This window comes from Fukomys damarensis, unplaced genomic scaffold (assembly GCF_012274545.1).
Source record: "Fukomys damarensis isolate Sample0158 unplaced genomic scaffold, DMR_v1.0_HiC HiC_scaffold_15, whole genome shotgun sequence".
NCBI lineage: Eukaryota > Metazoa > Chordata > Mammalia > Rodentia > Bathyergidae > Fukomys > Fukomys damarensis.
This window is the reverse complement of record NW_022900927.1, coordinates 43,573,550-43,599,935: the sequence shown is the minus strand read 5'-3', so window position 1 is coordinate 43,599,935 and position 26,386 is coordinate 43,573,550. Positions and strand designations below refer to the sequence as shown.

The window sequence follows — 26,386 nt, the reverse complement described above, 5'->3', positions numbered from 1 at the left end:
AACTCAATCCAATGACCAATTGTCAAACTCATCATAGCAGAGCTCAGTACTCCGTCTTCCTCAAAATGTTTTGTTCCCTTGGCTTCCATATCTCCTACAACCTGCTATTTTTTCTCCTCTACCATGTTTCAATATCTTTCTTGTGTTCCTCATTTTCTCTCAACCTATTAAACTTCTCTTCTCTTCTCTTCATTCACCCCCTGAACCATTTGAGATCCCATCCAGGTCCATAACTTTGAATGCCACAATTTTATTTTAGCAGAAGCTCTTTCGTGTACTGCACATATCCTCCAGATCTGTACATCTTCAGCTTTGTGGTGTCTAAGAGGTTATTTTTAACTTCACAAGGCAAAAACTGAACGCAAGTTTACAACCACCCCTCCTGAGCTTCTTCTCACAATTTCTCCATCCTGGTTCATGCCAATCCTTCAGTTGCTCACAGCAAAGTGTTGAATCCTTGATGCCTCTCTTTCACTCACAGCCTACATCTACTCCTTCACCCAATTCTGTATCCTCTACCTTCCAAATACATCAGGATCCAGGCACAGTCATCAAGTGTACTGCTGTCATCTAGGCCAAGGCACCATCGCCTCTTGCTCAAATTCTTATCACAGCCTCCTAACTGATCCTGTTGCAGTCATACACCCTACTGATAACAGCCAAAATGATCCTGAAACCAATCAAATGATGTAGTTCTGGCTCTTCCTGTGTCACGCGGAATAAAAATCACAGTCTCTATAAGTGTCTAAAAGGCCTTATACAGATTGCTTTATTCCTTCCTATTTTCTCCTTCCCTTGCTGCTGGTCTCTTTGTTGTTGTCGTCTTAATATGTTAGATACATTGTCGTCTCTTTTGCACTTGTTCATTGCTCTGTTCAGCCCTTGCCCTCTCTGAATTGTTCAGTCTCTCAACCTCTTCAGATCTTTTCCTCAGAGTCACGTTTTCCAAGATTTTACACCTAACTTGTTGAAAATAGTTTTATTTTTATTTTATTTTTCTCCTGAAGAGTGCATTCTAAAATGTTATATAGTAGAGTGGCAATCTCAGAAATGCCTATATAACATAAACTCCATAAAGATGGGAATTTTTACCTTTTTTATGTTTCATCCATGACACCTAACTAGTGCTTGGTCAGAAATGGTGCTAAATAAATATTGACTCAGTAAATAATTTGTCAGATGAGTGGCACATTTGAAGTAAGAAGATGAGAGTACGTATTTGAAGTTAAGAAAACTACTAGCTCTAAATACTGATGATTTATCTTTTTTATTACAAATAATTCATTATTTACTTGTGCAGTGTCTGTCAGATAGCAGCAGTTCAATAGATACTTTATGAATACCTGATTTACAGAGAAATCTGTATTAGATAAATATTAAGGAATCATGCTTAAGATTTTACTTAAATTTTGTTTTTCTTAATGTGACCAGAAGTTAATTAATAAAAGTTACCCAAGTTACTTACGAAAATACAGTTGTTTAATGCATATTCTTACTATCTTTCAGCAAAACAGACTACTAATCATACCAAAAGAAGTTTAAATGTATTTCGATAGTGATTCAGAAACTTGAAGAGATGCTATAAGACAATACCCAACACCTGAAAGAGATTAATCAGTCATACCTCACATTCCAAAACTGTTGTTGGTGTTATTTCAAACACAGTGACATCCGATGGAGTAATCATTTCTGGACCTATAAGAAATCAAGATGTAGTTGTCATTTATGTAATGTTATATATTAATATAAAAATCATGTGCAACAGAAAATAAGCTAATTCAAATAGACTATTTCATCTATTCCTTGCATGAATCCTGTGAAGACAGCAATAGTGCTGTCATTTTACCCATAAAACATCTAATTTATTAGGAAGTGAATTTGGCAAGTGGCAGAATTCTTACTGAAGAATTTTGCTTCCACAGGCCTGGTTTTAATGACCTTTTTATAAACACCTTCACTCTATTGAAGGTAGCAAGACAGTTGTCTGGACAGGTACAAATGTCAAGAGTATTATAAAAGGTGCCTTAGAGGTTACTAAAGTTTGTTGCATTTTCAAGATGAGTAGTGAAGCTCATAAACCTGTAGCATGTGTTCCTGCAAGCAGAACAGATGATGCTTTGGACCGTATGAGGACTGTAATAGTTGGCTCTGATGAAAGAAAACCCACGAAAACGGAAGATATGGTTGGTAAGTACATTTTAAGGTGCCTTCTAAAGCTCTGTATCAGTACTAGAGGGATTTCTACAATCTGAAGGACCACAGACGAAACAAGATAATTGACTGCAATTTTCTATAGCTGCAATTGTAGTGTCCATTACTGATAGTATTAAAAATACTGTGTTGGTTTCCTATTGCTACTGTAGCAAACTGCCATCAATTTATCGCTTGCAGTTTTGGAGGGCAGAGCCCCAAAATCAAGATTATAGGCAGATCTGTGTTCCTTCTGCCATCTCTAAGGAAAAATGTGTTTCCTTGCCTCTTCCAGATTTGATCATCTGCCCAAATTCCTTAGCTCACATTCTCTTCCTTCATCTTCAAAACAGCAATATAACATCTTCATTGCTACCCCGCTTCCCCGTCTGACTTTGTTGTCACTGATCCTCTAGAGTCACTGCTTTGGGCTCACAGGGAGAGTGCAGAGTAAGATCACAAGATCAATCAGCATCTTCATATCTGCAAAAGCTCTGCCACATCCAGTTACATTCTAGAAACTAAGACATGAAAATTTTGGAAGGGGCCTTTTCAGTCTACCACAAAGAGATAACTTTCATTTCACCTATAACCCTCACTTTCATTCTTATTTTAGAGTTCTTGCTTGCAGAATGAGTAAAGTACAACAAAAATCCCCATTCCTTAGTCCTAGGAGCAAAGTTCGTGGTATACTACACGCATCATCTAGAGACTCTGATATTTAATACAGACCTAAATATCTCTATTTCTTTTATCATAAACTTGTGGGCAAAGGAAGATAATATAAATTTCTAGTCCAAAGCTGTGGACAATTCTAAGGACCTGAGGAGGGCATTGGGTGGTGTCCAAAGAATCTTGAAGGGATTAAAACATTGTCCAAATGTATAAGTGTAATAGTCGATGTGTCTTGGTAACTATAGCTTTGCAGTAAGTTCTGAAGAGTGAGTCTCCTATTTTTCTGCTTCTTTTTCAAGATTATTTTGAATATCCTAGTTTCCTTGTGCCTTCATATTGCTTTAGGAATAATTTTTCAACTTCTGAAAAGAACTACCAGAGATTTTGATGGGGATTACTTGCCTCTATAAATCTAATTTGAGAGTATTATTGCCTTAATAGTATTAACTCTTCCGGTCCATAAACACAAGACGTCAACCTCTTCATTTTGCTCCATTTCATTCCTTCAATGTTTTGTAGCTTTCTACAAAACAGGCACCGGAACCACTAAGCTAACTCCCAGGCCCTGTAGCTTTCATTGTAACATTAAGTCTGTTTTTCAGTTTATATGTATTTTGCTAAATATATCACTAGTTCATTCTTCCTAGATGCTACTGTAAATGGAATTGTTTTTTCTATTTCGTTTTCAAATTGTTCATTGCTGTTATATAGAAGCACAAAAGATGCTTTTCTGTACTGACCTAATTCTGGGCAAAGATGTAAAGAAAGCCTATACATCCATATGAACAAACAGAGAGAGATGTGGGAAAATGTGGCATCCTAAGCCCATCAATAGCTCTTTCATGAAACAAAATAAGTGCCTGATGGATTTTCTTTTTCTTTTTAATCAATTAATTTTATTGGTTCACTTAAGGTGTACAATGTAATGACATTCACCATTGGAAATTTGCACCTTTACATAATCCATCTTGGTCCTTATTTTTCCCCATTCCCCTGCCCTCCCATCAACCCCTCCACTCCTTCGTTTCCATTTTGTTTTCTCATATTAATTCCATTCTCCTCTTTCTCTTCCCCTACTCCTCCTACTTCCCTTTCCCCTTTGCGTCTTTTCTTCCTATTTCACATTATTTATTATCAGACTTGGGACCTTGTGCTTGAAAGGTAGGCGGTGAAACCACTGAGATAAATCCCTGGCCCTTTGATTTTTTAACCATTCAATAGTCTAGTAGCAGACACTGTGATCAGTGTGCCACGATGTAAATTACAGGGCAAATTTTACAGTAAAATGTGATTTTACTGTCTGAAATTGTAACAACACCTAAAAACATGGGTACAGCTTACCTGGTGGCATTATTGCTGGCTCTGTAGGACTCACAGGTATGCCTACAAAAAATAAAGATGCATTTCTATAATTTACTTCATATATGGCTTTTACCACTGGGAACAGGTTTTAGAAAAGAAAAGATAGAAGAGATGTGAGAGGTAAGATTTACATGATTTAGAAAAGAGGGGTAACAACAAAACCTACTTAAGAAATACTGAAGAAAATTCTGAGAGTTTATTGTCTGTCTAAAATTTTTGTTTACAATTACTTGTTTCACAACAATAATCCATGTTTTTCACTTTTCAGAGTAAATTAACCAATATTCACACTTACAATCTCCTGGATAAACACATTTGAAGGTGACTTCATCAAGGATCATATTTTTAGGGCAGTAGGGCAAGCATCCTTCAACCCTTTATGTAGAAAAAGAAATCAAATTTTAGAAGTGTGAAATACAAAGAAACAAAAATAAAGAAATGTTCACTGAATATGTACAGCTACGATATATTCTTCCTAAAATTCTTCTATCACCTGGGTAAGCACTGCATTTGCTACCATAACACCCCATCAGAGTTCAACTTAGGAAATCACAGCCAATGTATGATTAAAAGCTACCACTAAGATTAAAGCAGCATTTGAACACAGAAAAAGCAAAACACACACTTATGTTTGGGGAATATGAAATATATAACCTATAAATTTGTGCAAATGAAGAGAAAATTTTCCTGAGATTTTCGTCTATATTAGTTGCCTTGTTGCTTTTTGCTTCTATATTTCCCCATATCCAAGTGGGTTGACATGATCGTGACGATCCTTGCCTTGAAGATGTAAGACGAAAACAGCACCTTCAGTGGCTTTCCCTGCCCTTTATTAAATTCTAAACGCAGTGAAAAGAGTGGAGATGTCTAGGTGGAAAGGATGGAAGCTGGACATGGCTGCCCCTCTTTGAGAACAGAGAGGAAAAGGGGCAAAGGCTTCAATCTTCAAGAGTATTAGGGTGTACTCCAATTTCTGGCAGTAGCCTGGGAACACTTGTGCGTACAGGAGTAGGATGAAGCTCAGTATGGTTTCAAGTTCCAGGATGTCAGGCCTGGATAAGGATCCCCCTCCTTATCTGTACAACAGAAATTAAGTGAGGGTCTCAAATTTCAAAAGGCAAGGGCTTGGGAATAGTGGGCAAAAAACAGGAGAGATCATTAGGAATACTGTTCTTCTTAAGGAATGAAATCAAATTAAAACTGAAATTACATTTTCATCCTGTCCAAATGAAGCTTAGAATCCAATCCCGTTTCAAAGAAGTAACTATAATCTTTCATGTACAACCAAATCTAATTATTAGACTCAGAGAGAATTAATGGAAATACAGCTATAAAAAGGCTTTCACTTTCTTATTTGAATATTTAATACATTAGTAGGTTCTAATATATTTTAATATTTTAAAAATATTTCCAATTGCTTTATCTGTTAATAAAAACTTTACATGAAAATGCTCAAAGCCTCTTTCTATTCAGTATGCAAACAAGCTAACTTGACGCTAAGAGTCTGCCTTCCCAGCAGAGGGCACTGTTCATGGAAGTAAATCCAGGCAACATTAACCAAGAAAAGCTCTGCTCTCTCACTAAATGATAATCTCATTAAGATTATCTCTTTGATAACTCCTTCACAATTTTTAAAACATAAACATTTAACCTATATGTTGAATTTTTTACTTAACAAAATGAACTTTTGAATAATTGTAACAGATATATAATCTTATTCTTCTCTAAACTTTATCAAGCAGAAAAAAATAAAAATTAAAGTTACTAAAAATTAAAGTTGCTGAAAAGACCACAGCTAGTCAGGTATCATTAAATGAAGTCACCATCCATTTTTGTGCAACTCAGTTATTTTTTAATTGTGTAAACCAAACCACAGCCATCTTAAAATATTTTCCAAAAACTCAATTCATTTTTTTAAAAGGCTAGTCACATTTAACAGCTTCATCTTTATTTTGTTATACAGACAGTAATCTACTCCACTTCTAACAGACAAATATAGTGCCTCATACAGAATTGTTCTTCTAATAGGTGTGTAATAGGAGTAACTGTATTTACATATGCGCTTTATGGTATGATCCTTGGCATAAAACAAGCCCTCATATTCACTACATGTTTTTATTTGCAGCACTTGCTTTGAGTGAGAACTGAAATTGTGTATAGCAAAGATGGTGAATCTGTTGGAGACACAGAAGAGAGGCATGGGGTATGCGAAAGCCCCAGCTCAGCGCCTGAGTCCCCTAAGTACAGTGCAGTTGCTGCAATCATGAGGTATCTCCTCATGGAAAGGAGACAGGAGATAGGACTGAGGGTAAAAAGAACAGCTTACATGCTCATCTTCTGGGCATCCTAACCATACCATGCAAGAAACAGCTACAGCCAAAACATTGGAACCATCACAGAGTGGGGTTTAGTCACGTCGAAGACTAGTTGTGCCACAGAAAATAACAAGCTAGCCAAATGCCACCTCAGAGTAAAGCTCTGTTCCCTCCACACTGATGGCTGGGTGCATCCCATGCTGTACCCCATCTCCCTGCGCCCTTCCCAGCAATTCTCCTCGCTATGGGGCCACTGTGGCATGGCCTCCTCTTGATGGCTACCAGAAGAGGCAGGAGATAGAGCTGTGAATGGAAGCAGTTTAAGTAAACGAGGAACACTTCTTCTTAAAAATACTTTTTTATTTTTAAGAAAATAAATAGGGATATTTCCTCCCTTCTGTTCCTACAGCACTTAAGCAACAAGGCACAGTGGTTCAAATCTCGACTACCCTGCTGAGAAACTCTGGGCAGTGGTGTAACTTCTCTGTGCTTCCCTTGGTTGATATTCTTCTAGAAAATGAGAATAATGAGATTTTTCATTCGACAGCACTCAGCACAGTTTGTGTCCTACTGCAGCTAGTGTGCTCATTATGGTTACTTCTCTAATTATCATTCCTTTGTATTGTCATTTTCTACTTGTGTTTGTCTCCTTTCTAAAGAATGTGAGTTCCCAGGGACTGGCAGGGTCCTATTCAGATGCCCAGAACATTTTGTAATGGCAATGTTTGCCGCGGAGTAAACAGACTTAGGTCTGTAATGTAAATGACTGCTTTAAAAGTATTTCCTCTTACTTTTGATCTGTTTTCCTATTCTCCTCTATAGCAAACTAATGCCTTTATAAAAACTAGGAAAAAAGCTATTTTCATTTTCCCTCTCTCTGCTCTCCAGGTAACTAAATCCAATGAACAATTTCAGTCCTAAGCTTAATACTGTCAAAACCAAATTTCTCACCTTTCCTCCAAGATGTTCCTTTCAACATTGCCCTTCTCACTGTAAATGCCAGCACAGTCTTCCGTTAAATTAAATTATTCAAAATTGCTGATATTTGACAAGTTTTGATTAGAAAAGTGGCAACTGTACGCAATCATTACTGAAGACAAACTTAAGTCCTTAACTCTTCATTCTCTCATCACTCACTACATCCATCAGCACACATCAAGGATCTGATCATTTTTCACAACCTTCAAGGCTGTCAAGCTTGTAAACCCCTTCTTCTATTGCCTTCAGTTGACCATCCTGTCCTCGTCTTATCTCTCCCCTATGGTCCATTTCCAATACAGCATCCAAAGTAAACTCTATTATACGTCTTGTCACTTTGTCCAAAGTATATCTGGGCTTCCTGTCTTACTCAAAGCAAAAGACAAAGTCCTTACAAAAGGCTACAAGACCTTGTCTAATGTACCCATCACTATGATTCTCCCATCTCATCTCCCAATTCTCTCCATTCATTTTGCCCCAACAAATGATCTACTTATTAACCCTTAAATACACCAAACATATTCCCTCCCCAGGACATTCACACTGTTCTCAGGTCAAAAGATATCCCCAAATATTCACGTAATTAGTTGCCTCATTTTTTTAGGTCTCTTACTAGGCATCACCTTGCTGGTATGTTTCTCCCTAACCATCAGCCTTAACTAGCAGACACACACACACACAATTTATTTTCCCTATCTCTTTTACTTTAGTTTTCTCCATCTCACACATTGCCATTTAACAATATGTCGCTTCATATATTTTGGCTTATTTTTCTGCTTTAACCCTGTGATAATTAAGCTTATCAGCTTGATTGGCTTGGGAGCTGCCTAAGGGATTAGTAAAGCACACTTTGGGATGTGTCTGGATCAGGGAAGCATGACCTTGAGGCCCCTTTTTCTTTGGTGTTTGTCCCTCCTCTGCTTCCCAGATACCATGAAGTAGCTAAGCAGCTTTGCTCTGCCACAATGTTCCTGCCTTGGAGTTAGCTTACCATGGACTGAAACTTCTGAAACCACAAACTACATCTCTTCCTTTACATTGTAGATGTTGGTTGTTGCATCCCAGCAATGGGGAAGTTGACCAGTACAAACCCCAAAATGTATCCCTGGCAGAATTCCTCACACATTAGAGATCCTTAACAACTATGTTCTGATTAAAATGAAATAAAATCATGAATTATAGGACTACATACTGAACACAAATTTTTCTGGAGAATGGCTGCCTTAAATTTAACACAAAATTCACTGAGAACATAATCTGTTAAGACTGGAATTTGCTCATCTATTGGCAAGCATTACTTACGGTGGAAGAAATTTACATGCTAGTGCTTCAGGGTCACTACATGTTTTAAAACAGGGAGTGGCACAAGAATCATATCTCCATTCACACATTCTCCTGTAAGGAACTGCTGCCTGGATTTCTAGGAAGGAGAAAAGTTTAGATTTTGTACATCTTTAAGGTATGACTTGATATCCAATAATTTATGATATAAATATTTAGCATTAGCCTCTCTTTGACCATGGTGCTACGGAAAAGACAAAGCTATGGAATAAAAATATTGTAATTCCTTGGTGAATAAAACATTCTTTGATAGGGTTAAATATATAAATGTAAATGTATCTTCCAAAGATTTTAACAAGCAAGAGATTATAAGAGGATAAGGAAAAGTTTAAATCTTCTTTCTTTATGTTTAATAAGCATATTATAATAGTATCAAACACGTTTGGAACTGTATTGTTTGCAAGATAATCTTTTGTCTATTCTATGTTATCCTTCCTATAATTCTATTGAGTAGGTATTATTTCCAATCTAAAAATAAAGGAATTGAGAATTAAAGCAAGCAAGCAATTTATCAACTTCAAACAACTATGAAAATGGCAAGACCAAACATGTTTCAAAACTTGAAATCTAGAGAGAATGTTCTATGGTTGTTCTTTCTCAAAGGATTTTTAAAAGTATAAGTATTGTTTGAATACAAAATAACAAATGAATGGATTTGAATAATGCCTGCTTGCAGCTATAAAATCTTTCTTAATTGAAGACTTTTCTCTTGCTAACTGCTCAAACTCTGACCTTCCCATATCATAGAGAAGTCCTTCAATATTAGCTCAAAATTATCTGATCAAGAGAACTCTGTAAGAGAAAAATTTCAGGACACAAGTGTGTTTCTTAGACTCTGGATCCAGATTTCATTTCCAAAGTATGGTAAAGAAAATAAGACTTTTTTGGAAATCATTAATTCATCTAAAGATTGGAAAAACTGCTTTTCTTGAATTATTAGGTTAATGGATCTTGAAAGAGAATTAGTTTCAAAAGTAGAACAGAGCCATAGAATTTCCTGTTGAGAAGCAAAAATCAGTGTCCGAGATTCTATGGTGCCACCAGTGCAGTTTGAACCCCAAGCAGAGCTGCTGGGTTTGTTCTAATAGCATAGACTTCTAGAGTAGAAAAGAAATTGAGGCTTTTAAAGTTCAACTTTAGGTAAATTCCAGAAAACTATCACACATTTTGTATAGGCATGTCAGTGACTCCTTTTCCCAAGCACACTACACAGGAAGACAGGCCTCCAGATGACATTGGCAGACCCAGATCCCCACAACCCCTCTGCACTTTCACTTCTTATAATAACTGTAGAATATCCAGAGAATGTATTATCTTGAAATAAAAAGGAACATTCTGGAAAAGCTCAGGATCTGCCTTCCTTTTTACCAAAAGAGGATGTCTTCGACAATTTGTGCTCAGCAATTCCAGTGGTATCTGGAATAGAAAATCTATAATGGAATGCTCTCCACTAAAGTGCCATATGGGACATGGACAGACAAGACTCCATCTGCCCTGGGCAGATTTCCCAGGCCTTGGGGCATTGGCTCACCAAAGATCCAGACTTCTGTTGATTCTTGCAAAGTTGCTCTGCCTGACTGGCTTGTTATGTCTCACCAGATTATACCTACACATGACAGTTTTAGAAGCATTAGGACTCCCTTCTTTTTTTCGAGCAAGAATCCTCGTGGAATTATGTTGGCAAAGTTTTTGTAAAACTTGCATGACTTGGTAGAAAGTATGAAAACAGGAATTCTATTCAATAGGTAAACTTTTGAAGCTCAGCTCAATTTTTTTTAAAGGCAACAATTAGAAAAGTTTACAAGCATGTATGCACAACAGAAAAGGCCAGTGATTAAATTTCTTAAACTGCTTTAGGAGTGTTAGTTAAGATAAAGCAATTTGGGTGACTGACAGCACAAATGAAGCTCTCAGATTTTGGAAGAAGAGGATGATTTTTAAACATTGGATTAAAAAGTGAAGTTAGTTTCGTTAATCTCAGGAAATGCAATAACTATAAAAATCAAAGTCTCTCTAGAAATAAGATCAGGCTTCTGCTAGACTAGGGAAATTTTCCAGACATCAGTGAAACCAGAGAACCCTGAATTAAAAAACAGAGACAAATATATTATCTTTATTACTAAAAATCAGATTATTGATAAATTGCCTTCTGTAAAAGAAAAATTAGATACAAACACTTGAAGTCATAGCTTGGTTCTGATTCCAAAGTCCAGACGTACCGGTGATAGTAATTGAGATAAGAATTATAAACAAAGTTATTTAGGATTCTTCTAATCAATTGAAATTGACTTAATATCATAGGCAGAGTGAAATAGGTATTATTTCTATTTTACAGATGAGTGAGTGAACAAAGGGATAAAGGTGAAGAAACTTATTAAAGGTCACAAAGCTCTACCTGCTCAAATACAGCAAAAGATATTTTAACACTAAAAATTAAAAAACATTTTCATAATATTTTACCTATTTATTCTCCTTTTGGAGATCTCAGGAAACATACCTTCTATGTTGAAACTACTTGACTGTTTGAATTCCTCAGAATCATCATATTTTGATGCTTTGACATTAGAATCTGTGAATATGAGGAAAAAGCCTTTCTTGCTGTATAATTCAAATGCACTGCAACCAGGAATCCAGAGGCTCTGATGGTGGGAAAATGTAGCTCTCCGACGAAAGGACAAATTTGCCTGCCACAATTTCAGGCTAAGAGTGTCATTGTCGTGGACATAGAGAAAGTAGTTTGGCCTTACAGCAGATTCCAGAGAAATGAGTGCCAGTGCTAGGAAACATAAAGCAGAGTTTTGACAAGTCTTTGGAATCTCAGGAAAAGGTAGATCATCAACACTGGCATTATAAAATGCATTTATAAAGTTGAAAACATAGTGCTTCACAATTGCCATGCATCATTAAAATGGATCTCAGTGATTTCAAAAATGAATTATAAGATTTCTGAAATGAAACATAGGACTTTAAAGGCAATGGATAACAATATCTCCACGACCATTAGGCTTTGGTTAGTTCTATGTTTTAAATAATTTCATATATCCTTTAGAGGAAAAATTAAATATCACTGAGGAGTTCATGATGTACAGGTTCATACAAGGAATTGAATGATTAATTTAACATCTTTATTTGTAAGCTTTAACATTTTTCAAATGCACAAACTCTACAAACAGCTTAACTGGATGACAGGAAAGAATAGAGAAAATAGGGAAATGGATCCATTTAGGCATGGAACTAACACTACTTCAATATCACCAGGCTCTTAATAGGTGGATGTTCTTGCAAGAAATGTTGCTGCACCAATTGAAAATATTATTTACTCAATATTATCTATTTCCCAAAGATGATCAAATGATTAGTGAGCAATTAGGCTTTGCAAAGAAATGGAGCATATCAATCTGTTCTTTGTGTGCTTTTAAATTTTACCTTGCATTTCTAAAGTGGATTACTGTATATAAAATCTTTTTAACTAAAATATAAGGTTGGTTTTCTGAAACAAAAATTATTTAGATTTTTCTGTTACAAACATTAGTCATTGTAAATACTAATATGGAGAACTGGATCAAATTCAATATGACTCCAAAGGCATTTATTGTGTCTAAAACTTGTAATTCCCTCTGCTAAGCACTAGAAGATGCAAAGAAGAATTAAAGACATTTTTATATAAAAAGTATCTAACCAACATAAATTAAAATTTCAGACTATGATAGATACTTTTAGAACTGAGGGAATTCTTTTCTATAGGAAAGAAGTAATTTATTCTAACTGGAGAATCAGAAGGTTTCTAAGAATAAATGAAAGTTAAGTCAGTTTCATTCATTAAGAAATTTTTCCTGACACCAGTGCTCCCCAGCTGCATGGGGAGCTTGCAGTGCCCTGGGCCCCACCCTCCAGTTCCCTGGGCCTTCATCAGAGCAGACCAGTGAAGAACGCCCAGTGGCACAGGCGCCTCTGCAGCATTCACTCCCCACACCCCACCTCCAACCCCTGTGCTCTCAGGCCCCCTGGTTGTGCTGGTACCTGGATCCACACTGCAGAGGCACAGTTGGTCATGAAGGCCATTTTACTGAGCTCCAGAAGATAGAACAGAAGTGAACAACTGCAATAAAGGATCACCACCTTACATCAGAACTTCGACTAACTTCTGGGTAAGGGCAACAGGAACCTGTAGTAGTAGAACCTTGGAAAGTTCAACCTGGCAGGAGGTCAAGAAGCTCAACTTGGCCCTTGCAGTCAGAATTCCACCTGAATCTCAGGGGTCTGCCATTGGTTAGCTGAGACTAATTGACTTAGTTCTACACATTGCTGCCCACATTGTCTATTGTGACAGCAAAGATATATCCTGAAACAGGCTCTTCAAATTTTTTTCTTTCTTTTCCTCATATTTTTAATTTTTAATTTTTAGTTTTAAATTTTTATTTTTTCTCATTCTGAAAATTCTTTCTTTTTTCTTCTTTTTCCCACTCAGTCTCTTGCTCCCCACATTATTCTTCATCTCCCTTTTTGTTCATTTTCCTGCCCTAATTCAGATTTCTTCTTTCTTTTTCTGTTCTTCTTTTTCCTTCATTTGAGTGTCATTAGTTTCAAAGGTAAGTGAGTATAATTTATAGCTTTCTATTACTGCTAAATTGTTCTATTCTTGGCTTTGTTCTTGAATTCTGTCTTTACCTCTTGTCATCAACAGTTTCCTAGAGTTTGTGTGATCATCCTATGTCCTCTGGATTCATTTGAAACTGTTTCCTATTTTTCTACCTATCTTTTCCTCTCCTTCTAACTCCTTCTAAGTTCCCATGCTGAAGGGTAAAGTTGCTATATTGAAGAGTTTATTCACTATAAATATATTTTGGGCTGGTCCTCAATTTTTATTTAATTTACATGGTTTAAAGGTGATAGATTAATAACTACCACAAATGGTCAATTTCTAAGCTGTGCTTGATGCTATTGTGTTGCTGATTGTATCGACTGGGCTAAAGGGTTGTGATTGATTTAATGAGTTGTCCTTTCTGATATTATGAGAATGAGACAGTCTATGAGTCATTAGAGACTCAAAACCTAAAGAGCAGCTTTATCAGGAAGATCAAAGTACTAACCCAGGAATTTAACCAAGGACAGCCCAACAACAAAAATAAAAATAAGAAAACACTTAAACAAGGCACAAAGACAAACTTTCCGTTCACCAATGGCAAGTGCTAGGGGGAACAAGGTGGAAAAGTCTGACAATAAACCACGAGGACACCCTGAACTCGTAGCACAAGATGTAACAAAACAGATGAATAAAGCTCTAGAAAAACTCAAAACAGAAATAATTTCCGAGATAACTACAGAGATGGTGAGCACAATGAAAGACATGATTAGAGACACTAGAACAGAAACTGACAAAAACTTGGATGAGTTCAGGACCATGATAGAAGCCACGAATGCCCAATGTAGGAAAGAAATGGAATCCATGAAATAGATTCAAACAGATATCCAGGAGATTAAAAACTCTATTGAAAGCATTTACATCAAGAGGAATGAATGGAACATAGAATTTCAGATATAGAAAATAGGATTGCAGTCAGTAACCATGAAAAGAGAGATCACATAAAAATAGTAAGGGATCAAGAGAAATCGATCCAACAACTCCTAGATGATGCAAAGAAGAATAACATAAGACTGATAGGAATCCATGAAGTAGCAAAAGAAAACACAAATGACTCCAAAAAACTGTTCACAGAATTAATGACAGAAAACTTCCCAAACAGAGGGGAAGAATCTGACATACAGATAAGGGAGGCATATAGGACTCCAACTAGCCATGATCACAAAAAATCTACACCTAGACATATAATAGTCAAGACCCAAGAAACCTAACAGAAGAACAAAATACTATAAGCAGTTAGAGAAAAGAAATAAATCACATGCAAAGGAAAGCCCATCACAATCACAGTAGACTTTTCAATCCAAACCCTCAGGTCAAAGAGAGCCTGGAGTGAGGTACTTCAAGTCCTAAAAGAAAACAACCTCCAACCTAGACTTATGTATTCTGCAAAGCTCTCTTTTAAAATGGATGGGAAAATAAGATACCCCCATGATAAAAATCACCTGAGAAACTTCATGAATACCAAACCACCACTCCAAACAATTCTAAACAATATCCTTTTAAAAAGAAAATGAAGGTCACAATACCATGAGGCCCACAAGAGCAAATCAATTAGGTAAGGCAAGAAACTAAAAGGAGAGGGGGGAAATTTTTAAAGAGCCAATAAAGGACAATAACATGACAATGATAAGTCAATACCTATCAGTTATAACCATCAATGTCAATGGCCTCAATTCCCCAATCAAAAGAAACAGACTGGCAGAATGGGTTAAGAAGCAAAATCCAACAATATGTTGTATACAAGAAACACACCTACTTCATAAAGAAACTCATAGACTGAAAGTAAAAGGATGGAAAACAGTTCTCCACATGGCAGGAGCCCAGAAAAAAGCAGGGGCAGCTATCTTATTTGCAGACAAAGCAAATTTCAAACCAAAACAGATTAAGAGAGACAAAAAAGGTGACTACATCCTTGTAAAGGGAAAAATTCAAGAGGAAGAGATGACAATCATAAATATATATGCACCAAATACTAATACCCCAACTATATAAAACAAATATTAAGGGACATTAAAAACCAAATAGGCACTAAATCAATTATAGTGGGGGACCTCATTAGTCCACTATCACAAATAGACAGATCATTTAGACAAAAACCAATAATGAAATACTAGAACTCAGCCAAGCTTTTGAACAAATGGACTTAACAGACATCTAAAGAAGTGTTCCACACCACAAAATCAGAATATACTTTCTTTTCAGCTTCACAAGAGTCATTCTCCAATATAGATCACATACTATTCATAAAGAGGTTTAAATAAATGCAAAGGAATCAAAGTTATCCCATATATATTATCAGACCACAGTGCCATTAAACTGGAGATCGATAACATAAGAAACTATAAGAACTTCACAAACACATGAAAATTGAACAACACTCTCCTGAGCAATCAATGGGTCACAGAGGAAATTAAAGAAAAAATTAGTCAGTTTTTACAAAGAAATGATAATGCCAATACAACATACAGGAATCTATGGGACACAATGAAAGCAGTTCTACAAGGGAAATTTATAGCAGTGAATGCCCACACTAGGAAAACAGAGCAAGCTCAAATAAACAACCTAATGATGAATCTTAGACTCCTAGAAAAAGAAAAGCCAGAAAAACCCAGACCTTATAAAAGGGAAGAAATTATAAATAGCAGAACAGAAATCAATACAATGGAAACTAAGAGAATGATCCAGAAAAAAATCAATGAATCAAAGAGTTGGTTTTTTGAAAGAATAAATAAAATTGATGAACATTTAGCCAACCTTGTCAAAAAAAGGAAAGAAAAGGCTCAGATCCATGTAATAAGGAACAAAAAAGTTGAAGTCACAACAGATCCAGCTGAAAACCAGAGGATCATCAGTAGCTACTTCAAGAACCTGTTTTCTAATAAAATGGAAAACACATATGAAATGGACAGATTTTTTGATACTTGTGAATTACCAAATCAAAATGAAGATAAAAAATTATAAAAACCAAATTACAATTAGTGAAATTGGAAACATAACTAAAAGTTTACCAACAAAGAAAAGCCCAGGTCCTGATGGCTTCACTGCTGTATTCTATGAGACATTTAAAGAAGAACTACAGCCACTACTCTTTAAACTTTTCAATGAAATTGAAAGGGAAGAGATACTTCCAATTTCATTCCTGGAAGCAAGTGTTGCTTTGATTCCAAAACCAAGGAAAGACCCAACCAAGAAAGAGAACTACAGGCCAATCTCACTAATAAACGTAGATGCAAAAATCCTCAATAAGATATTGGCAAACTGAATACAGAGGGTCATCAAGAAGATCATACACCCTGACCAAGTCAGATTTATCCCAGGGATGCAAGGATGGTTCAACATATATAATAAAAATAAATATAACATACTATATTAACAGAGTCAAGGACAAAAACCATATGATCATCTCAATAGATGAAGAAAAAGCATTCAACAAAATTAAATGGTATTCCATTTAATAGAAAAACCAAAAGGGTAAAACCCATATGATCCTCTTGATAGATGCAGAAAAAGCATTTGACAAAATTCGACACCCGTTCATTATAAAAACCCTGCAGAAAATTGGAATAGATGGTCTTTATCTCAACTTGATAAAGGCTATCTATGAAAAACCAACAGCCAACATCATATTAAATGGCCAAAAACTGAAAACCTTCACGTTATAATTAGAACAAGACAATGTCCACTACCACCACTCCTGTTCAAAGTAGTTCTGGAATCATTTGCCACAGCAATTAGACATGAGAAAATGAAAACATTAAAGATATGAAAGGAAGAAGTTAAACTGTCATTATTTGCTGATGATATGATACTCTACACAGAAGACCCAAAAAACTCTGCCAAATGATTCCTAGACTTAATTGACACTTTAATCAGAGTAACTGGATACAAGGTCAACACTCAAAAGTCAAAATAGCCTTCTTGTACACAAATAACAGAGTCATTGAGAGAGAAATTAGGGAAACAATTCCTTTCACAATAGCATCCAAAAAAATGAAGTATCTAGGAATCAATCTAATGAAAGAAGCAAAAATCCTCTAAACTGAAAACTACTGCACTCTGAAAAACTAAAGGAGATCAAAGATGATATAAGAAAATGGAAAAATATCCGCTGCTCCTGTGTAGGAAGAATCGACATAGTGAAAATGGCCTCGACATAGTGAAAATGGCCATACTACCGAAACTGCTATACAGATTCAATGCAATACCAATGCAAAGAACTAGAAAAATAATATAAAAATTCATTTAGAACCAGAAGAGAGCTAGAATAGCAAAAGCAATTCTAGGCAACAGAGACATGGCAGGGGGTATCACAATCCCCAACTTGAAGCTATACTACAAAGCCACTGTGACAAAAACAGTATAATACTGGCAAAGAAAAAGACCTGAGGATCAGTGGAATAGATTTGAAAACACAGAAACAACTCCAAATGTACTCAGCTATCTCATCTTTGACAAAGGAGCCAAATATCCTCAGTAGAGGAAAGAAAGCCTCTTTAATAAATTGGGTTGTAAAAAATGGACTTCAACCTGATAAAGATTAAAACTAGACCCTTATCTTTCACCATGCACTAAACTAAAATCCAAGTGGATTAAAGGTCCTAATATTAAAACAGAAACACTAAACTTGCTGGAAGATAAATTAGGCAGAACTCTCGAAGGCATTGGCATAGGAAAAGACTTTATGAACAAATCCTCAGTAGCACAGGAATTAGTACAAAGAATCAACAACTGGGATCTCATATTATTAAAAAGCTTCTAGAATACAAAAGAAACAACCAACAGAGCTAAGAAACAATCTACAATGTGAGAAAAAAAATTTATCAGCTGCTCCTGAGACAAAGGACTACTATCTACAATATATAAAGAACCCAAAAAAATCAGGCCTCCCAAATACAAAGACCCAATTCAAAAATGGGCATCTGAAATGGACAGACATTTCTCAGACAAAGAAGTAAAAGCAGCAAAGAAATACATGAAAAAATGTTCAACATCACTGGTATTCAAGAGATGTGGATGAAAACAACACTGAGATTTCACCTCACCCCAGAAAGAATGACTGCTATAATCAACCAGGGCCTGGGAATTTAGTTCAGTGGTTCCTCTGCCTACTAAGAAAGAAAGAAAGAGAGAGAGAGAGAGAGAGAGAGAGAGAGAGAGAGAGAATCTTATATCCTTTAAGGAACTGTGAAAAATGTCATAAGCATGGTAAGCATAGTCAATAATAGGCGATTAATATTTGTTGAATGAAATATATCCTTTGGAACTGTGAAAAATGTCATAAGCATGGTAAGCATAGTCAATAATAGGCGATTAATATTTGTTGAATGAATAATGAAAAACTGCAATTGAAAGCTAAATTCTTCAATCATACTTACATGATGTCTTTTCTTTGAGAAGGCCTGGAGTGATCATAAAATTAAAAACTAAATTTCCATGCATACCACTTCTTGGTAAAGAGAAAATGGTTCCACTGGTCAAATTAGCTCCCAGAACAAGGCCATTCTGCCCATAACTTGCCAGCATATATGGTCCTTCTCCAAGTCCTAGTCGAGTAAAAAATAAGAGAATTATGAATTATCATAGAACTTTTAAATTTCAATCCATCATTTCAATGAAATAAATTTTAATAGCAACAAATATTCCAAAAATATTGTACAGTTAAAATATATCAATAATAAAATAACAATTTTCAAAAACAATATAATTTAAAATATGCATATTTAGAATGTGTGATTTGGAATATGCAACACATACATAAAATGAGTATAAAATACTTGTGTGCATGTACATCTATATATAGATTATACCTATGTGTCTGTAAATCAAGGCTGGATAGATGAATTCAAGCTCTCTAGACATGAAGTTTTTTTCAGCTATAAGAAGTTTATCAAGGTAACCCTGCAGCCCTAACTTTCCAAGATTCTAATCTATCCTTAATAAAAATAAGAGGCTTAGTTTTATCTATGGCCAGGTATAATGATAATCCTCTAAAAACCATGCCTTCTTAGATGCATTGTGTAAAAAATTTGGCAGATATAATATTTTACTATTCAGAGAAATATTAAATTTCACCAGTGAAGTGTGTCTATAAAAAATAGAAAATAAGGTGAAGCTCAATCAAGAAATAAAGGCCTTTTCACTTACACTCTCTTTTCTCAGGCACTGAAGTGTCTTCTCATAAAGTGGAAAATATTTACTGTAGTGAAAATAGGTTAGTCTAGAATCATATGTGAAATTCAGAGTAAATTTCTGCAAACTTCATCTTAAAAAATGTATATAAATGGAAAAGTATTTCATTAGTATTAAAATGATTTTATACATTACATTTTATGATAATCAGATCATTTTGCCTTCAATTTCTGTGCTATTTAGTGTTCTTAACATAACAGAATTATAAAACTTTGAAGTTTCTTCTGAATCATCAAGTATTAAGCTATATAATTATCAGCTGTATACTTTGTGTAAATAGATGTATATTTTTGGACTGTAGGTTATGTTAAATGTTAATATATGGGTAGTAGGTTATATCATAAAAGATTAATCTTATACTCAGTCTGTTTTTACTTTCTCAGTTCTCTTATTTTTAATCACAAGCACGATTTTCTCTTCCAAAGTCCACCCTGAAGAGAGAGGGGAAAAGAGTCAACCAATATGAGAACAATAATTTTCTCCTTTAAGGACTGAAGACCAGCCTGAGAAAAAGAGAGGAAAACTGCATCAGAGGGATAAAAAGCCTTCCAGGTAGGAAAAGGCTGAGGACCACAATCTCCACCATGAGTACTGAGAGACATGGGGGGACCCAGAAGGAAGTTTATGATCAAGTGCTCCTTCCACTCATATCTTTGTCACCATGCAGCAGCTGGGGCCCCTTATATACCACGAGAAAAAGCACTTCTTGAAGGACTTCTATACTTTGAGTAGAAATGAGAACTTAAAAAACTTTGCAAGCACACCAAGGTGTAGTTAGGCAGAAACAGTGAAGAATCTCTTTATGCGTTTGGCAGTCATGGATCCACCATTTCTGTTACAAATGGAGAGTACACACAACATTGTTCTGTAAGCCAAAATGTACAAGAACAAAGAAAATCATGCCAACAGTTTGTAATAGCTAAAACTTGGAAACAGCCCAGTTGCCCATCAGCTGGAGACTGGATAAAGTAGATTTTTTTTTAAATAAATGGAGCACTACTCAGCCATAAAGAATGAGAAACTAGAGTCATTTATAGTTACGTGGATGCACACTGAGGACATACTCTTTTTTTTTTCATTGAGTCTATTGGTGCTTTTTAGGTATACAGTACAGTTACATTCATCATTGGGATCTTGTATCTTTAAATGACAGATCTTGGTTTTTATTTTTCCCCATTCCCTGCCATTTCTTCACCCCCTCCATCCTCCCCTATTTACAAAGACTTTGTTTCCATTTTTTCCTTTTCTCATATTTTTTTCTTTTCCCTTCTTTCCTTTCTCCTACCCTTCCCACTTCCCATACTCCATTAGCCCTTGTCTTCCTATTTCACATTGTCAGTTATACAATTTGGATCTTATTTACACTTTTAGTTTTTCACACCAGATAAACTATTTGGTATTTATACATGTGGGTCTTATTTATTTCACTTAAGAGTATGGCCTCAATGTCAACCAGTTTCCTGTGAATAACTCTAGTTTCTCATTCTTTATGGCTGAATAGAACTTCATTTTATGGAAAAACCACATCTTCTTTATCTAGTCTCCAACTGATGGGCAATTGGGCTGTTTCCAAGTTTTAGCTATTACAGACTTTGCACTATAAACATGGATGAGCATGCATAGCTGTGGTATGATTCTTTTAATTTGTTTAGAAAGATACCCAGCAGAGGGATGGCTGGGTCAAATGGGACTTCTAATTCCAGTTTTTTGAAGTATTTCCATATTGACTTCCACAGTGGTTGCACCAGTCTGCACTCCCACCACAATGGAAAAGGATTTCTTTCTCTCCACAACCCCACCAGCATTTGTTATTGGTTGATTTCTTCTTTCTGGGGTGAGGTGGAATCTCAGTGTTGTTTTCATCTGCATCTCTCGAATGACCAGTGATGTGGAGCATTTTGTCATATATTTACTTGCTGCTTTTATTTCTTTGTCTGAGAAAAGTCTGCTCATTTCAGATGCCCGTTTTTAAATTGGGTCTTTATATTTGGGGAGCCTGAATTTTTTAGTTCTTTATACATTCTAGATAGTATGTTGAAGCTATATTCTTAAATGAAGTAAATAGGACATACATATATAAATACCAAATAGTTTCTCTGGTATGAAAAGCTGAAAGTCTAAGTAAGAATTGCAATGTATAATTGATAATGTGAAATGGGAAGAAAAGGTCTAAAGGAGTAGGGGAAGTGGGAGGGGTAGGGGAAAGGAAAGAAGGGAAAAGAAAAAATACGAGAAAAGGAAAAAATGAAAACAAAGTGTTTGTAAATAGGGAAGGGTGGAGGGGTGAAGGGAGGGCAGGGGAATGGGGAAGAAATAAGAACTGAGATACATCATGTAAAGGTGCAAGATCCAAATGATAAATGTAACTGTACTGTATACCTAAAAAGCACCAGTGAACTTGGTGGAAAAAAAAAAAAGAAAATTATGCCAAATGTCTTTACCATTTAAGGATTATCTAGGTAGGACGGGGCAGTGACATAAACGTCCAAGATGCAAATATTTTTCAAATTACGAATATTCAGGTTTGCTTAAATATGAAAGTAATGCACAAATACATGAATCATACAGAGTTACAGTACGAAATGAAGAAGACATATACACAGCAGCAACTTGAGGACTTGAAGAACCCACAAAGATATTCAATATAAGAAGGAAAGAGGATATGGACAGCTAAGGAAATTTTTCCTTCCTCCTACTGCACCTACCCCTCACTACAGGAACCTGAAGTCATTACCTGAGAAATCCATTTGAACCAAAAACCTAATATTTTTATATTGACTCTCAGTTAGTTAATATATTGCTTCTGGACTATTTTCATCAGCAACTGAGAGAGAAAAGTCATTGAACTTATCATTAATTTTCTGCAGAGAATAGTATAATTTCAGTGTTGACTGAAAGCAATCACTTCCTATAGTAATTCTTTAAATACAGAAGTGAGCACATCCTGCCTAGTAAAATCACACTAAATTTTTAAAATTGTGTGCCAGTTTTTAGCAGGATAGCAAAGTCTTTGCTCACAAACAGCATTAACCACAAAACTTTTACATTGTAAGTATGTGCCACAGAAGTGAACATGAAGATATTCTACAGAATCCTTGCCGGGAACTTAGCTCAGTTAAGTGGACTTAGTTCCACCACCTGCCTCTCAAGCTCAAGGTCCTGAGTTCAATCTCCGGTTACAAAAAAAAAAAAAAGAATCCTAATGCTAGGAATTACTGGAGTAAAGTAATTTCAATGGGGAGCTCTGATTCGCCTATCATTTTCATTTTCAAACATTTTTTTTACTACGGAATAATGACTACTCCTGAGTTTTCTTTAAATAATATTACAATCTGAATAACATAGTGTCTGTCATGTAGTAAGTGAAGAAAGGGATAGGTTTCAGATGTAAAAGTATAAGGAAGAAGGTAAGGTTACCATAGCTGCAAAATTATCTGGGAAGAAACAAATGGGATAATCATTTAACGTTATTTTCTTTTTATGATTGCCATCAACAATCTCCACAAATCTATACTCTCTTTCAACCATCTATCCCTACTGAGTTACTTTTACAAGCTCTTACCCACCCCCACATCGACCTCTTAGAGCTTTTCCCTGTTGCTTTAATCCTAGAAAACAGGTTCCTCTGCCACTGCACAGAGTTTACCTGTCTGAGGAAGCCCACATTCCCTGTGTTCATACTCTGATGTTATCGTTACTGCATTATAAATGGAACTAGAACTGTTTTGAGAATTCTGTAACACACTGTAAAATCGAACCATCACTAGAAGCGCAGCAGACTTGACAGAAGGCAAAATGTTCCAAGTAGTAAGAAGCAGTGATTCAGTACGCATAGAAAATTCTATGCTGGGTCCAGTGGTCTGCAGAAGGAATGCCAAAAACTACAAAGGCACAGATGGAGACTTTCACAGAGAGCTGTGTGAGATAAGAATGTTTAAGTAAGAAAATTATTGCAGGGTTTTCTCAAATCAATGTCTGTACGTGTTATGCAGAACATGGTATAACAATGTCTGGTGGTCATCCCTACAAGCGGACGCGCTAACTAGTACTAGGCTGGGTGAAAGCATAAAGCTCACTGGTTCTGAAGTCAGATTGCTTGTACGTGCCAGGACCACATTTTGGCTAAGAGATCTGAGCAGTTATTTAATCTCTGTGCCTCAATTTCCCCTTCTGAAAAGTGTTGATAACAAAATAAAAGAATGACATGCTGAAGTTTAAATTACATGACGAAGGAAAAGTAAATACAGCAAAACTATTGTCAATGTTGCACCATTAGGCATTTTAATCATAGGATACAAAGAAATACTACAAAACCTCTCTCTCCCTCTCCCCTTCTCCCTCTCCTTAATATAGAGTCTTCCTCTCTCTCTCCGTCGCTTTCCCCTCTCTTCCTAGATGTGTGTCTGTGTGCTTGTGTGTCTGTCTGTTTAAAATATTGAACAGGAAACTTTTTAAGTTAGATTTTCTTTATGTAGTTTTTTTAATATTAAATTTTATTCATCCATCAAATTTCTATAAATATAAAAAAACAACCAAAAACTAAAATGATCACTTTCTTTTTGATTCATTATTTCTATTTCTGTAAAGTTATCTAGCCTTCTCTGCCTTCTGCAGACATTTTACACTTGACAGATCTCTCTATGCCATAGACCGATTGCTTTTTCCCAGGTTCCCTATAGTTTGTCCAGATCCTTTCACAATGCACAGTTTCCTTGGTCATTTTATTCACCTAAATTTGGTTTTGATGGCTATGCCTTCATCGCTGAATAAATTTGACAAAAAGCACAATTCTAACCTGCTACCTTCTGGCATTTTACTAAAAATATAATTCTGTCTTTTCTCTGCTATGTCTTAGTCTTAGGCAACATATTTTCTCAGACTTTTCATGGCAATTCTGGACACCTGATCATATTCCAGGTCACCATTATAGTAGTAGGTTTTCACTCTGACATTATGTACTTATTTTTTCCTATACTGTTGGTAAAATTAATTCTTTTTTGCTACCATAATATCAGTATTTTGTATCTTTGATTTCCACAGCATGATAAAATTTTATAGTCCCAATGCCGTGCAGTAGAGACCAGAATTTATTTCTACGATTTAGCTGAAGCTTTGCATTCTTTGACCAACATCTCTTCTGTCCTCACTCACTCCCCACTTCCAGCCTCCGGTAATCACCACTTTACTCTCTCGCTCTCAGTTTGACTACTTTAGAAGGTACATATGAATGAGACATTATGGTATCAGGCTCTCTGCCTGGCTTATTACACTTATAATGTCTTCTACAGTGATCCATGTTGTCAGAAATGACAGGATTTCTTTTGTTGTCAGGACAAACAGCTAAAAGAAAGGACTTTAGATATTCTCACTACAAATAATGATAAATGTGGAGGTGACAGATGTGCTAATTAGCCTGATTTTACAATTTCACAGTGTATGCCACTACCAAAATATTACATTTATATCCCATAGACACTATTATTGTTGTTAATTAAAAATAAAATATTTTTCAAAAATTTAAGGATTAAATATATACTATTGTTTATTAAAAATAAATTTTTAAAAATTTTACCAATGTCCATATTATACCTGATGATAAAAAGTATATATTTGATGTAAAAAACACTAACTTTACTCATCTGCCCATGTTATTCCAAAACTGTTTACAGTATTAAGGATTTTTTAAGTGCTGAAAGCTTAAGTTACACACTTTTATTATTCAAAAGATAAAGTTTAATATGAGTACTTAGAAATTTAGACAGGCCTTCATAAAGTGATAAATTGAGCAATAACTATTTATACTTTGTTCAGAGTACAAATTGTTCAAAAACTTTTAATGTGAAAACACACCTAATAGAATAGCATAATGTAATTTTACATACCTTCATTGTAATATTCACAATCAAAAGCTAAAAGGGAAAAAAGAACAAATATTAAGCTATATATAACAAGCTGACTACTTATTTGAATGCATGTGAGATATGGCCATATTTTTATCAATAAACACATGAAAGAGTGTTACATTATTTAACAATTTCCTATGGAAAAAGAAAATTCTTTTAGGTGATGTGTCATAATTAATTAAATTTCATAAGATTATTTTAAAGGTATTCAATTACATCCATCAATTTAGAAACATCAACAAGAAACTATACAAATTGTAATATGTTCTTCAAATGACTACCCACCTACATAAGTAAATAAAATATTTGGAGTCAAATCTAAAAGTTGAAGATTTCTTAAATATGATTCTTATTATCAGAACAGTAAAAGCTCACAGGCATAAAAAGATAGGAGTCAAAGCTTCTCTGAGGATGGCAAACAAGATAACATATTTCAAATGTTGCAGAGACAGCAGTTAAACATAATACAAATATTACCACGAATTTTTCCTTTTGATAACTACAACTTCTCATTGTCAAAGGAACATAAAACATAGTCATTTCTGTTTTCATGAGTTCCATGGAATTAACTATATGATAGAACAACTAATATAAATGTTCTCTTTATTTTTTATTATTAGTATATGTTTGCAATACACAATAATTTCATTCATCTTGGAGACATCACGTCTTGATTGGTTTTTTGTTTGTTTGCTTGCTTTTTGTTTTTGCTGCTGCTGTTGTTTGTACCAAGGACCAGACTCGGGACCTTGCGCTTTCGAGGCCGGTGTCAGCATCACTGAGCTAAATCC

The 26,386-nt window shown here is 35.4% G+C and overlaps 1 protein-coding gene across 1 annotated transcript in view; it reads right to left on the bottom strand.

Moving 5' to 3' along the window:
• The window catches only part of Otogl (otogelin like), a 175,203-nt gene that overhangs the window by 35,474 nt on the left and 113,343 nt on the right, over positions 1-26,386 (bottom strand). The window contains exons 32-38 of the mRNA XM_010643722.3: positions 25,575-25,601; positions 18,879-19,046; positions 11,359-11,637; positions 8,823-8,940; positions 4,523-4,602; positions 4,207-4,248; positions 1,625-1,695 (exon numbers count right to left, since the gene is read on the bottom strand). Of these exons, the coding sequence (XP_010642024.1) occupies positions 1,625-1,695; positions 4,207-4,248; positions 4,523-4,602; positions 8,823-8,940; positions 11,359-11,637; positions 18,879-19,046; positions 25,575-25,601 (785 nt within the window). The remainder of the gene's footprint in view (positions 1-1,624; positions 1,696-4,206; positions 4,249-4,522; positions 4,603-8,822; positions 8,941-11,358; positions 11,638-18,878; positions 19,047-25,574; positions 25,602-26,386) is intronic.